This window comes from Salvelinus alpinus, chromosome 8 (genome assembly GCF_045679555.1).
Source record: "Salvelinus alpinus chromosome 8, SLU_Salpinus.1, whole genome shotgun sequence".
Taxonomy (NCBI): Eukaryota; Metazoa; Chordata; class Actinopteri; order Salmoniformes; family Salmonidae; genus Salvelinus; species Salvelinus alpinus.
Window position 1 is genome coordinate 18,444,986 of NC_092093.1, and position 15,134 is coordinate 18,460,119.

Consider the following 15,134-nt stretch of genomic DNA (forward strand, 5'->3'; position numbering starts at 1 on the left):
GAGTGGAGGAAAGAGGAGTATATAGTAGAGGAGAGTAGAGGAGAGAGGAGAGGAGTGGAGAGTAGAGGAGAGAGGAGAGGAGATGGGCGAGTAGAGTGGAGAAGAGAGGAGAGAGGAGAGTGGAGAGGAGGAGAATAGAGGAGAGGAGAGGGGAGAGTAGAGGAGAGGAGAGGAGAGGAGAGAGGAGAGGAGAGTAGTGGAGAGGAAAGGAGAGGAAAGGAGAGTAGAGGAGAGGAGAGTGGTGAAGAGAGAAGAGGAGAGTGGAGAGTAGAGGAGACAGGAAAGAAGCGAAGAGGAGAGGAGAGGAGAGTAGAGGAGAGGAGAGGAGAGGAGAGGAGAGTTGAAGAGAGAGATGAGAGGAGAGTACAGGAGAGTACAGGAAAGTTGAGGAGAGAGATGAGGGGAGAGTAGAGGAGAGAGGAGAGTGAAGGAGAGAGGAGAGCAGAGGAGAGCAGAGGATAGGGGAGAGGAGAGAGGAGAGTAGAGGAAAGAGGAGGAGAGAGAGGAGAGTAGAGGAAAGCAGAGGAGAGGAGAGAAGAAGGGAGGGGAGAATAGAGAGGAGAATGGAGGAGAGTAGAGGAGAGGAGAGGAGAGGAGAGGAGAGGAGAGGAGAGGAGAGGAGAGGAGAGGAGAGGAGAGGAGAGGAGAGGAGAGGAGAGGAGAGTATGACTCCGGTAGTCCAGGCTGTACATGTGAAGTGAACCGCTGGATCTCACAGGCCACTGAGATGTGTTTTTAATGATGATTACTAGATGGATAAGGTAGTGTGTACATAGAGCACAATAGGAATATATTTTAGCTTTGCTCATAAAACATATTTGTTATTGACAGTTGTGGCTGCTTTGCGTGATGTATTGTTGTCTCTACCTTGCCCTTTGTGCTGTTGTCTGTGCACAAAAATGCTTATACCATGTTTTGTACTGCTACCATGTTGTGTTGCTACCATGTTGTCATGTTGTGTTGCCACCATGTTGTCATGTTGTGTTGCCACCATGTTGTCATGTTGTGTTGCCACCATGTTGTTTTGCTACCATGTTGTCATGTTGTGTTGCTACCATGTTGTCATGTTGTGTTGCTACCATGCCGTCTTGTCATATGTTGCTGCCTTGCTATGTAGTTTTGTCCTTATATATTTATTACTTATATATTTATTTCTTATATATTTATTTCTTAATTTTTTCATCCCAGCCCGTCCGCACAGGAGGTCTTCTGCCTTTTGGTAGGCCGTCATTGTAAGTAAGAATTTATTCCTAACTGACTTGCCTAGTTAAATAAAGGTTAAATAAAATAAATATTCCTATACCAGCTTATAGGAGCAGCACAGCTGTGTTTGTAGCTACAAGGTCTAAAAAGGAAAGATCTGAGAATGGTTGTCACGACTTCCACCGAAGTCGGCTCCTCTCCTTGATTCGGGCGACGTTCGGCGGTCGACTTCACCGGCCTTCTAGCCATCGCCGCTCCATTTTTCATTGTTCCATTTGTTTTGTCTTGTTCCCCGCACACCTGGTTTACATTCCCTAATTACATTGTGTATATATATTCCTCTGTTCCCCCCATGTTCTTGTGTGGAATTGTTTGTTTGTTACGTGTAGTTGGCATCAGGCTGGTTTGCGCCGGGTCTGTGTTTGGCCCGTGTGTTTTGTTTATTTGTACCGTTCGTGTACTTTGGCCGTTATTTGCTGTTTTCATTGGGTATGAATAAAGAGCACCTATTATCACCCATCTGTGCTCTCCTGCACCTGACTTGCCTTCAACCAGTAGCGCACATCGTGACAATGGTTATGCGTTTACAAACTAAATATGCACACCATTTCCTCTAAAGGCTGATATCCCACCTTGGTAATGGAGGGGATTTCAATTGTTAGAGAGGTCAATGTAACTGAAACCGAACATGTACAGTGGGGCAAAAAAGTATTTAGTCAGTCACCAATTGTGCAAGTTCTCCCACTTAAAAAGATGAGAGAGGCCTGTAATTTTCATCATAGGTACACTTCAACTATGACAGACAAAATGAGAAAAAAATATCCAGAAAATCACATTTGAGGATTTTTAATGAATTTATTGTCCCAGGTCGGAAACGAAGCAGGCCAAAGCCCTGGGGTCCTCCAGTAGTGGGATAGTGCCTATGAGTAGATGCTGAAATCCAGCCTTTGCAAGACATCGCAATCTATTTGTGAGCCATGACCAGCCTTTCAAAGTACTTCATGGCTACCGGCATGAGTGCTACAGGGCGGTAATCATTTAGGCAGTTACCTTTGCTTCCTTGGTCACAGGAACTATGGTGGTCTGCTTGAAACATGTTAGTATTACAGACTCAGTCAAGGAGAGGTTGAATATGTCAGTGAAGACACTTGCCAGACGGTCAGCGCATGCTTTGAGTACACGTCCTGGTAATATGTCTGGCCCCGCGGCTTTGTGAATGTTGACCTGTTTAAAGGGGTTGTTTACATCGGCTACCAAGAGTTGTTATCATACAGTTGTCCGGAATTCTGGTGCTCTTATGCATGCTTCAGTGTTGCTTGCCTCGAACTGAGCATAAAAGGCATTTGGCTCGTCTGCTAGGCTCACGTCATTAGACAGCTCACAGCTGGGTTTCCCTTCGTAGTCCGTAATAGTTTTCAGACGAGCGTCAGAGCCGGTGTAGTAGGATTCAATCTTAATCCTGTATGGATGCTTTTCCTGTTTGATGGTTCGTCTCAGGGCGTAGCGGGATTTCTTATAAGTGTCCGGATTGGTGTCCCGCTCCTTGAAAGCGACAGCTCTGGCCTTGAGCTCGATGCGGATTTTGCCTGTAATCCATGGCTTCTGGTTGGGATATGTACGCACGGTCACTGTGGGGACGACGTCGTCGATGCACTTATTGATGAAGACGATAACTGAAGTGGTATACTCCTCAATGCCATTGGATGAATCCCGGAACATATTCCAGTCTGTGCTAGCAAAACAGTCCTGTAGCATAGCATTCGCGTCATCTGACCACTTCCATATTGAGCGAATCACTGATAATTCCTGCTTTAGTTTAGCTTGTAAGTAGGAACCAGGAGGATAGAATTATGGTCAGATTTGCCAAATGGAGGACGAGGGAGAGCTTTGTATGCGTCTCTGTGTGTGGAGTAAAGGTGGTCTAGAGTTTATTTTCCTCTGGTTGCACATGTGACATGCTGCAAGAAATGAGGTAAAACAGATTTAAGTTTGTCTGCATTAAAGTCCCTGGCCACTAGAAGCGCCTTTTCTTGATTAGCATTTTCTTGTTTGTTTATAGCCTTATACAGCTGGTTGAGTGCCGTATTAGTAAAGCATCGGTTTGTGGTGCTAAATAGATGGCAATGAATAATCTTGGTAGATAGTGTGGTCTAGAGCTTATCATGAGTTACTCTACCTCAGGTGAGCAATACCTCGAGACTTCTTTAATATTAGACATCGCACACCAGCTGTTATTGACAAATAGACACACACCCCGCCCCTCGTCTTACCAGAAGTAGCTTCTCTGTCCTGCCGATGCATGGAAATCCCGCCAGCTGTATATTGTCCGTGTGGTCGTTCAGCCACGACTCGGTGAAACATAAAATATTAGTTTTTAATATCCCGTTGGTAGGATAATCTTGATCGTAGATCATCCATTTTGTTTTCCAATGATTACACGTTGGCCAATATAACGGATGGCAGTGGGGGTTTACTGACTCACCTATGAATTCTCAGAAGGCAGCCTGACCTCCGCCCCATTTTTCTCTGTCTTTTCTTCACGCAAATGACAAGTTTGGGCCCGTTCCCGATAAAGCAGTATATCCTTCGCGTCGGTCTCGTTAAAGAAAAAATCTTTGTCCTGTTCGAGTTGAGTAATCACTGCTCTGATGTCCAGAAGTTTTCGCTCATAAGAGACGGGACAAGCAACATTATGTACAAAATAAGGAAATAAAGAAGGTACAAACAAAGCGAAAAAAACAAACTAAATAACACAGTTGGTTAGGAGCACATAAAACAGCAGGCTTCCCCTCCGGCGACATTGTTCAAATATTGAGATGCATTTGCATTTTGCAACTCAACAACATAGAAAGTAGAATATATTAAGCTTGGTATATATGATGTATTTGTAACAGTAAAATTGAAATATCTCCTTGTCTTTCACAGTCTCCCTGTCCACAACAGTGACAGATCTAAAGCCTGATGGAACAGTGACAGATCTAAAGCCTGATGGAACAGTGACATTAAGGTGCTCTCTACTCACTTTTGACGGAAGGTGTAACTCACACATCATTAGTGGTGTTACACTGAGCTGGTGGATGAGACAAGTACTGATCTGCAGGAAGACTCCAGATATCAGGTCACACAACATTCTCTGTGTCATCACTGTGACAATCCAGAGGGAGGACAACAACAGGAAGTGGACACGTCAGCTGACTGAAGGAGGAAAAGTGAAGACCTCCATTGACTTCACCTCCATGTTCTCAGGAAGGTATGTATTCTTGTTATAATTTGGAAATAAAGTTAACAAGATTTGTAATGACATTAAAGTGAATGTCAAACCTGATCCTTTCTCCTGATATCAGTGATTAGTGAACAAACATACTGCTCTCTACTGTATGTGTCTGATGATGATGAGTTATTTAAAAATTACCTTAGAGAATATTCTTCTCCTAGTATCAGTCTACTCTTAGTATATGGCTACATTTCATTCCAATTTTTTTTCTTCCTTTCCTTCTTCCCTTATTCACTCCCCTTCATAGATCTCAGACGGGTGGTAGTAAGGAGTTGTTCCACATAGTTTTCAGCCATATTTCACATATCCAATCCTACCAGAGTTAAAGAGGCAAAAGGGAGGGAACATTCACATCCCACAGGAATGAAACACAGGCTTTACCTTTGTTGGAACTTCAAATGCTGTCAGCAGTAAACTGGTGATTTATCATGGGTGACTGAGGTGTAAAACCCTGCTTCATTTCTACCATAACCCCTGACCTCTGACCCCTGGGTTAACCCGACAGTACCCCATGCCAGAGAGCAGGATCCACAACTACATGTATCAGCTCTGCAGGTCTCTGGACCACATACACAAGTAATCACAGATGAGCATTAGGAGAGCAGGCTCCCTTCTGTGTGTGTGTGTGTGTGTGTGTGTGTGTGTGTGTGTGTGTGTGTGTGTGTGTGTGTGTGTGTGTGTGTGTGTGTGTGTGTGTGTGTGTGTGTGTGTGTGTGTGTGTGTGTGTGTGTGTCAAGGTCAAGGGTCAGTTCAGTACATTTTTCTGACATGTAACTTCTCTCCCCACAGTCATGGTCTCTTCCACCGGGACGTCAAACCAGAGAACATTCTGATTAAGGTGAGACAGATTCCCATAGACAGATGTATTGAGTTTGGAGGATAACTCTACTGAACCTACCATGGTGGCACTAAGAATGCCATGACAAACACTCACAGTGACATTACTACTATACTTTGTATTCAGTCACTGTTTTATGAAAATGGATGTTCAGTGAAATGTTTCTTTATCATTTAAAAGCCACACATTCCAGCCTTCATCAGCAAGCTGTCACATACTGTCTCAGGGAAGCTCATCTGCGTGCTCGTTGTCCTCACCAGCAAATGCTCACCTTCGATGGCCGCTGGCACACTGGAGAAGTGTGCTCTTCACGGATTAATCCCGGGTTCAACTGTACCGGGCAGATGGCAGACAGTGCATGTGGTGTCGTGTGGGCGGGTGGTTTGCTGACAGCAATGTTGTGAACCATGAGTTCCCCATGGTGGCGGTGGGATTATGGTATGGGCAAGCATAAGGTATGGACAATGAAAACAATTTCATTTTATCGACTGAAGAATGGAGTAAATTAAATAAATAAAACCCCAATGGGCATTACAATGTTTTTGATCTCGGTCAAATTCTGGAGTGAATCAAAATGAAACATTCAGTAAAGATTTATTTTTGTTTTATTAAGTATATCACTTTAGTCAATATAATTTGAAACAAGAGAAATGCAGGAAAACACTTCCATGAGTTTATCAGCAAAGCTAAATGTTTGGCAAAGAAGCTACTATCATCCTAACAGAAAACGTAACACCCGTGTTCCACCTCATCCATCTAGTAATTAGAAACATATTTTAGTGGCCTGTGAGGTCCAGTGGTTCACTTGTGTGGTCCACCTGTGTGGTCCAGTGGTTCACTTGTGTGGTCCACCTGTGTGGTCCAGTGGTTCACTTGTGTGGTCCACCTGTGTGGTCCAGTGGTTCACTTGTGTGGTCCACCTGTGTGGTCCAGTGGTTCACTTGTATACAGTGCATTTGGAAAGTATTCAGACCCCTTGAATTTTCTTATTTTGTTACGTTACAGGCTTATTTGAAAATGGATTCAATAAAACTTTTTCATCAATCTATACACAATACCTGTCACGCCCTGACCTTAGAGATCCTTTTTATGTCTCTATTTGGTTTGGTCAGAGTGTGATTTGAGGTGGGTATTCTATGTTCTTTCGTTCTATTATTTGTATTTCTATGTTTTGGCGGGGTAGGGTTCTCAATCAGGGACAGCTGTCTATCGTTGTCTCTGATTGAGAACCATACTTAGGTAGCCCTTTTCCCACCTGTGTTTGTGGGAAGTTGTCTTTGTTTGTTGGCACTATAGCCTTTAGCTTCACGGTTGTTTTGGATGGTTGTTTTTGTTGGCGTCATATGAAATAAAGGAATATGTACGCTCACCACGCTGCACCTTGGTCCAGTTCATTTGACGGCCATGACAATACCCCAAAATGACAAAGCAAAAATAGGTATTTCGATTTTTTTTCTCACATTTATTATTATTTTTTAACAGAAATACCTTATTCACATAACTATTCAGACCCTTTGCTATGCGACTCGAAATTGAGCTCAGGTGCATCCTGTTTCCATTGATCATCCTTGAGATGTTTCTACAACTTGATTGGAGTGCACCTGTGGGAAATTCAATTGATTGGACATCATTTGGAAAGGCACACACCTGTCTATAAAAGGTCTCACAGTTGACAGTGCATGTCAGAGCAAAAACCAAGCGATGAGGTTGAAGGAATTGTCCGTAGAGCTCAGACAGGATTGTGTCGAGGCACAGATCTGGGGAAGGGTACTAAAAAATGTCTGCAGCATTGAAGTGCCCCAAGAACAGTGGCCTCCATCATTCTTAAATGGAAGAAGTTTGGAACCACCAAGACTCTTCCTAGAGCTGGCTGCCCGGCCAAACTGAGCAATCGAGGGAGAAGGGCCTTGGTCAGGGAGGTGACCAAGAACCAGATAGTCACTGACTGAGCTCCAGAGTTCTTCTGTTCTTCTCAGGCCTTTATGGTAGAGTGGCCAGACGGAAGCCACTCCTCAGTAAAAGGCACATGACAGCCTGCTTGGAGTTTGCCAAAAGGCACCTGAAGGACTCTGAAAATGGGAAACAATATTCTCTTGTCTGATGAAACCAAGTTTGAACTATTAGGACTGAATTACAAGTGTCACGTCTGGAGGAAACCTGGCATAATCCCTTCCGTTGACACATGGTGGTGGCAGCAGCATGCTGTGGGGATGTTATTCAGCCCAGGGACTGGGAGACTAGTCAGGATCGAGAAAAGATGAACGTAGCAAGGTACAGAGAGATCCTTGATGAAAACCTGCTCCAGAGCGCTCAGGACCTCAGACTTGAGCGAAGGTTCTCCTTTCAACAGGACAACGACCTCAAGCACACAGCCAAGACAACTCAGGAGTGACTTCGGGACAAGTCTCTGAATGTCCTTGAGTGGCCCAGCCAGAGCCCAGACTTGAACCCGATCGAACATCTCTGAAGAGACCTGAAAATAGCATTGAAGCAATGCTCCCCATCCAACTTGACAGAGCTTGAGAGGATCTGCAGAGTAGAATGGGAGAAACAGGTGTGCCAAGCTTGTAGTGCCATACACAAGAAGACTGAAGGCTGTAAATGCTGCCAAAGGTGCTTCAACAAAGTACTGACTAAAGGGTCTGAATTTACTTATGTAAATGTGAATTTCCATACTTTTTTTATTCACTCAGCAAAAAATGAAACCTACCTTTTAAAAGGACCCTGTCTTTCAAAGATAATTCGTAAAAATCCAAATAACTTCACAGAACTTAAAACCTGTTATGGCTGCAAGCCCGACACCGGTACACTTATGACAACATCCAGCTCAAGTGCAGGGCGCGAAATTCAAAATCTTTTTTTTTTTTAATATTTAACTTTCACACATTAACAAGTCCAATACAGCATTTGAAAGATAAACATCTTGTGAATCCAGCCAACATGTCCGATTTTTAAAATGTTTTACAGCGAAAACACCACGTATATTTATGTTAGCTCACCACCAAATACAAAAGACAGACAGACATTTTTCACAGCAACGGTAGCATGCAGGTAGCATGCACAAAGCCAACCTAACTAACCTAGAACCAACCTAAATAACCTAGAAAAAACTCCCTCAGATGACAGTCCTATAACATGTTACACAATAAATCTATGTTTTGTTCGAAAAATGTGCATATTTGAGCTATAAATCAGTTTTACCTTACTGCTACCATCATAGCTACCATCATAGCTACAGTCAGAAATCGCACGGGAGTAGCCAGAGTAAATACAGACACCAACGTCAACTACCTAATTACTCATCATAAAACATTTCAGAAAAATATATGGTGGATAGCTAATGAAAGACAAAGATCTTGTGAATACAGCCAATATTTCTGATTTTTTAAGTGTTTTACAGCGAAAACACAATATATCGTTATATTAGCTTACTACAATAGCTAACACACAGCAGCATTGATTCAGGGCAAACGGTAGCGATAGCACAGTTCGACAGATATATGAAATAGCATCCCAAATTGGGTCCTTATCTTTGTTGATCTTCCATCAGAATGTTGTATAAGGGGTCCTTTGTTCAGAAACGTCTTTATTTCGATCCAGAACGAACAATTTCCTTCTTGAATTAGCAAGCACACTGGCCGTGCGGCGCTAACCTCTCCTTCTTGAACAAATTCTTGCAACGCATCACGTCTAAAGTCCCGAATAAATTTCAATAATATAATTAAACTATATTGAAAAAACATACTTTAGGATGATATTGTGACATGTATCAAATAAAATCGAAGCCGGAGATCATATTCACCTATAACGATGGTTTTCCAGGAGGCGATTCCAGATCCAACTTCGCGCCTTCGAAAAAAAAATAATGGCGGACCTCTCACTCCAAGAGGGTGTATTCAATCCCAGAACAAGATAATCAAGTCATTTCTGCTCTCACTTCCGCTTGACACCCAGGGGAAGGTGTATGACGTGTTTCTATAGTCCCAAGTGACATGCCCTTTTATAGACAAGCTCTTGAAGAGAGACCTCGCTTTTGGAAATCTCACTTCCGGATAGGAAATGGGCTGTAAAAAGAGTTCTGTTTCACTTAGAGAAATAATTCAAACGGTTTTAGAAACTAGAGAGTGTTTTCTATCCAATAGTAATAATAATATGCATATTGTACGAGCAAGAATTGAGTACGAGGCCGTTTGAAAATGGTCACCTCTTTCCAGTTACTCAATACGCCCCCTGCAGCCATAACAAGTTAATTGTAAAGGGTTGTAAAGGGTTTAAACACTGTTTCCCTTGCTTGTTCAATGGACCATAAACAATTAATGAACATGCACCTGTGGAATGGTCTAACAGCTTAGGCAATCAAGTTCACAGTTGTGAAAATGTAGGATACTAAAGAGGCCTTTCGACTGACTCTGAAAAACACCAAAAGAAAGATGCCCGAGTCCTTTCTTATCTGCGTGAACGTGCCTTAGGCATGCTGCAAGGAGGCATGAGGACTGCAAATGTGGCCAGGGCAATAAATTGCAATGGCCGTACTGTGAGACGCCTAAGACAGCGCTACAGGGAGACAGGACGGACAGCTGATTGTCCTTGCAGTGGCAGACCTTGTGTAACAACACCTGCACAGGATCGGTACATACGAACATCACACCTGCAGGACAGGTACAAGATGGCAACAACAACTGCCGGAGTTACACCAGGAATACACAATCCCTCCATCAGTGCTCAGACTGTCCGCAATAGGCTGAGAGGCGCTGGACTGAGGGCTTGTAGGCCTGTTGTAAGGCATGTCCTCACCAGACATCACCGGCAACAACGTCGCCTATGGGCACAAACTCACTGTTACTGGACCAGACAGGACTGGCAAAAAGTGCTCTTCACAGACGAGTCCCGGTTTTGTCTCACCAGGGGTGATGGTCGGATTCGTGTTTATCGTCGAAGGAATGAGCGTTACACCGAGGCCTGTACTCTGGAGCGGGATCGATTTGGAGGTGGAGGGTCTGTCATGATCTGGGGCGGTATGTCACAGCATCATCGGACTGAGCTTGTTGTCATTGCAGGCAATCTCAGCGCTGTGCGTTACAGGGAAGACATCCTCCTCCATCATGTGGTACCCTTCCTGTAGGTTCATCCTGACATGACCCTCCAGCATGACAATGCCACCAGAGATACTGCTCGTTCTGTGTGTGATTTCCTGCAAGACAGGAATGTTGGTGTTCTGCCATGGCCAGCGAAGAGCCCGGATCTGAATCGCATTGAGCAAGAACTGGCAAATCTGGTGCAGTCCATGAGGAGGAGATACACTGCAGTACTTAATGCAGCTGGTGGCCACACCAGATACTGACTGTTACTTTTGATTTTGACCTCCCCTTTGTTCAGGGACACATTATTCAATTTCTGTTAGTCACATGTCTGTGGAACTGGTTCAGTTTGTCTGTTGTTGAATCTTGTTATGTTCATACAAATATTTTACACATGTTAAGTTTGCTGAAAATAAACGCAGTTGACAGCTTTTCTATTTTTGCTGAGTTTATAAAAACCTGTTTCTTCTTCGTCATTATGGGGTATTGTGTGTGGATTGATGAGGAAAAAACTATTTAATATATTTTAGAATAAGGCTGTAACTTAACAAAATGTGGAACAGGTCAAGGGGTCTGAATACTTTCCCGAATAAACTTTACAGCCTAGGCTACCAGAGTCAGCATGAGTCTGAATCTGAAACATGCCCTTCTGACTCTCGAACTCTTCCACTTTTCCTGTCTCCTATCTCTCTGGTCTATATCAATAAAATATACACATCTTAAAGCGGCAATCAGCAGATGAAACAGTAATAAAGAACACTACCAGCCACTGTTTTGCTAAAAATCTGAGGAATGTTGCAGGAGAAATGTAACCACTCTTAAATTCATAGACATAGCTATGGATGCAAGGACTGGCCATCCATTATATCAACATTATAGTTTAAACCGTGTTTTGAGGCTTTACAGTGTGTTTGTTTACATTTCATTTGTTTACAAACATTGGAGTAAAACAAGCATATATTTTGGGTTCTGATGGGTTTTGACAGTTTAAGAATCAATGGGTGCATATCATTAATTAATAGGTCCAGAAATGGATGTAACTAGTGCAGATTGTCCCTTGTAATAGCACAAACATCTCTCTTCCTAGAACCAAATCAGGTCTGGAATTAGGGTGTGAATGAGTGAGTGTAGTCTTCATGTTGATGTCTTGGCTCCCTGAGGTTAGTTGACAGTGGAGTAGAGGGAGCTGGGGTCAGCAGGGTTCGCTGTCTCTCCTTATGTCTTGGCTCCCTGAGGTTAGTTGACAGTGGAGTAGAGGGAGCTGGAGTCAGCAGGGTTCGCTGTCTCTCTCCCTCTGGTAGTAGAGGGCATAACTGAGGCATACATCACTGCATCTTCACCTTGGACCTACAGAGACAACACAAACACACCAAAGTAAAGGCTGTAAACAGTGTATAGGAGGGAGAGTGATACCATTACAATATGTTCAGTATAGCTTCACTTACATCAACTCTCTGAGGAGGGTTTTGATTGAAGTGGTCAATGGAGGCATAGGTGATTCTGTCAGCAGGTTGACTCTACAAGGGTCAGAATTGTTATTGAAACGTGAATCATTGAAACTGGACATTAGTCTGATTGCAGGATAACAACTGGGTCAAATGATGTTTCATATGAATCATGTTTCAACTTCCATTAGGATATTGATGCACTAACCTTGTCCTCATTGGTTGGTGGGGTGGAGTGGTTTACTGCATTCAGACCCTTCATAAATTAATAACAAAGGTAATGGATTCAAAACAATATAATTATAATGCAAACTCTTAGTGTATTATAATATTGTTAAAGTAAAATAACTAACAGTGTTAATTAAGTCACAGTTCACTCACAATGCTGTTATCAGTTGGCACTTGATTCTCTGACAAGAACAAATAAAAGAAATCAGAAGAATTTCAATGAAACAACTGGCTGTCTCCATGTATTACTGTGTATTAATGCCCTCCATTAAACTCAGAGACAAATGTAAGTCCTTACTGTCTCTCCTCCTGCGTACTATGATGACAGCTATGATGACACACACTGATACTATGATGACAGCTATGATGACACACACCGCTGCTCCCACAGCCACTCCTACAGACACCATGAGGAAGACGTTCTGAGAACCTGAGACGACCAGAGAGGGGAGCAGGGTCTGGTTAGTGGGGGACCTTACAGCAGGGCCAGCTCTCACCTTTTGGGGGCCTCCCAACCAAATCTCACTTAGGGCCCCCAAAAGACTAGAGCCAGCCCTCCTCTCAAGGCTAAACACTTTAATTGCCCCCTCTTGATGGTGGAGAGCAACATTTACGTTTTAAAAGTACATTTCCTGCAATTCCTCACATTTTGCTGTGGGGTGTAGAGAAAATGTTTCAGTTTTAAAAGTCCAGTCAAAACGTGATTTCCTGTGTTGTATATATTTCCCCACTATGACGTTGGAATAATACTGTGAGGTTGTGAACATGATGATAATGCCCTTTTAGTGGAAGAGCAGTTTGAAAAGACCGCCTGATGATAGACAGCAAACGATAATGCAGGCACTAGGGATGGGGGTGTGAGCATGTGGGTCTGGGCAGATGAGATGTAGTCGTTGTTTGTTGTTGTTTATATGTGTATGTTGGATGTATCTTGCAGTAGAAGCTGTACTTTCTGGATAGTAGTGTAGCGGACAGACATATTTGAATAGTGTATATACAGTATATTATATATACATCAAACGCAACTTGTAATAAGACCATGAAATTAGCCTATTAAAATGTATATCTGACTCCACATGATAAAAAGTAATATGCAAGAGAATATGGTTGAACCATGTGCAACAATTATTAGAGAGTAGGAGTAGGAATTAGAGATTAGAGATTAAAATTCTAAATACAAGTATATTTACTGTAATTACTTTGTTAAATGAATGGAGTCACATACAAGTCCTAAAGCTTAAGTTACATTGCATTACAATACATTATTCTCAGCATGGAGAGAGAGAGAGATAAAACATAAAACATTTACTATATCTGCACACATCATACAGATGGGACTATTTAACCTGGGACAGTAGAGATGACATCATCACTATCAGTGGTCTTTTCTGTAATATCTAGTTCAGTAGAACATCCTCTTTTAGTTTATTTAAATAACCCATCATCAGTAAATATACCTGTAATACCAGGGTTTATTCCTCATTCCTGCTTATTGAAGCAGCACATCACTGTGTTTGTAGTGAAAAAGTATAAAAAATGACAGATTTGAGTGAATATAAAATGTTAGAGAGGTGAATGTAACTACAACCAATGATGTAGAAATACACAGAAGAATTAATATTAATGTCTATGTCTGCAACTGGTTCTTCTCTCATTGGTTATTTCAGCTCAGACCACTTGTTTTTCTGAGGCTGAGCAGAGAGAGAAGTCATGTTCATTGGTTGTCTTTTCATTTGACCACAGCATATTACCTCACCCTAAAATAACACAGCTGGTCATTTCACACCTTCAAAAGCAGAAGAAAACACAAAGAAACCATGGGAACAGGGGCCTGTACTGGTTCTATGGGAGTTGACATAGAGACACTGTTTTGGGGGTTTTACTAGATGGTATTACTAGATGGTATACAGCTATGGATGGAAATGACTTTTTCGTAGCAGGTCAGGAGAACTTACGTAGCAGGTTAGGAGAATCAGGATAAGGTTAGGAAAAGGGTTAGGGTTAGGCTCTAATGCTCTCCAAACCTGCTGAGAAAAGTCACTTCCATCCTCCTAGTTACAACCTGTTTTTGGCTGTTGGGTTTGATGAATATGTAAATATTTCCAATGTTATAAATGTAACTGCAGTTAATGATGCACATAAACAGAATAATAAGTATGTATGTCTGCAACTGGTCCTTCTTTCAGTTGTTATTTCAGCTCAGACCACTTCTGTTTTTCTGAGGCTGAGCAGAGAGAGAAATAGTGGAGGAGAGAGGAGAAGAGAGCAGGGCAGATGAGAAAGGAGTACAGTAGAGAGCAGAGAAGAGGAGAGAGAAGAGAGCAGGTGAGATGAGAAAGGAGAGGAGAGTAGAGGCGAGAGGTGAGAGGAGAGTAGAGCAGGAGAGAGGAGAGGACAGTAGAGGAGAGAGGAGAGTAGAGGAGAGTAGAGGAGAGAGGTGAGAGGAGAGTAGAGCAGGAGAGAGGAGAGGACAGTAGAGGAGAGAGGAGAGTAGAGGTGAGAGGAGAGTAGAGCAGGAGAGAGGAGAGGAGAGAGGAGAGTAGAGGAGATGAGAAAGGAGAGGAGAGTAGAGGCGAGAGGTGAGAGGAGAGTAGAGCAGGAGAGAGGAGAGGACAGTAGAGGAGAGAGGAGAGTAGAGGAGGGAGTAAAGGAGAGTAGAGGAGAAAGGAAAGTAGAGGAGAGAGGAGAGCAGAGTAGAGGAGAGAGCCGAGGAGAGAGAGAGAGAGAAGATATTAGAGCAAAAAAAGATAGCAGAGGAGAGATGAGTGTAGAGGAGAGGAGAACAGAGGAGACCAGAGGAGACCAGAGGAGAGGGGAGGAGAGGAGAGGAGAGGAGAAAGGAGTGTAGAACAGAGGAGAGTAGAGGAGAGTAGAGGAGAGTAGAGGAGAGTGGAGGAGAGTGGAGGAGAGAGGAGGAGAGAGGGGAGGAGAGGAGGAGAGTAGAGGAAAGGAGAGGAGGAGAGAGGAGAGTAGAGGAGACTAGAGTAGAGGAGGAGAGAGAGTAGGAGAGAGGAGGAGAGAGATGAGGAGAGGAGAGGAGAGAGTAGTATAGAGGGGAGAGTAGAGGA

At 43.1% G+C, this 15,134-nt stretch overlaps 1 protein-coding gene and 1 long non-coding RNA gene across 3 annotated transcripts in view; one reads left to right on the plus strand and one right to left on the minus strand.

The window, feature by feature from the left end:
• The first annotated feature begins 4,139 nt into the window (after positions 1-4,139).
• On the plus strand, positions 4,140-5,854 carry LOC139582229 (uncharacterized). The gene is made up of 2 exons (XR_011676318.1): positions 4,140-4,453; positions 5,267-5,854. It is a non-coding gene; the product is annotated as an uncharacterized lncRNA (long non-coding RNA).
• A 48-nt stretch (positions 5,855-5,902) lies between these two features.
• The window catches only part of LOC139582220 (uncharacterized), a 34,475-nt gene continuing 25,243 nt past the window's right edge, over positions 5,903-15,134 (minus strand). The window contains exons 4-9 of one of the 2 annotated variants that reach the window (XR_011676315.1): positions 12,365-12,496; positions 12,220-12,248; positions 12,047-12,094; positions 11,839-11,910; positions 6,202-11,740; positions 5,903-6,099 (exon numbers count right to left, since the gene is read on the minus strand). Coding sequence is in view for 1 of the 2 variants with exons in the window: in XM_071412186.1 (XP_071268287.1) it covers positions 11,630-11,740; positions 11,839-11,910; positions 12,047-12,094; positions 12,220-12,248; positions 12,365-12,496 (392 nt within the window). In the remaining variant the exon portion in view is untranslated. Of the gene's footprint in view, positions 11,741-11,838; positions 11,911-12,046; positions 12,095-12,219; positions 12,249-12,364; positions 12,497-15,134 lie in introns of both variants that reach the window. The other variant, XM_071412186.1, reaches the window with a different exon arrangement.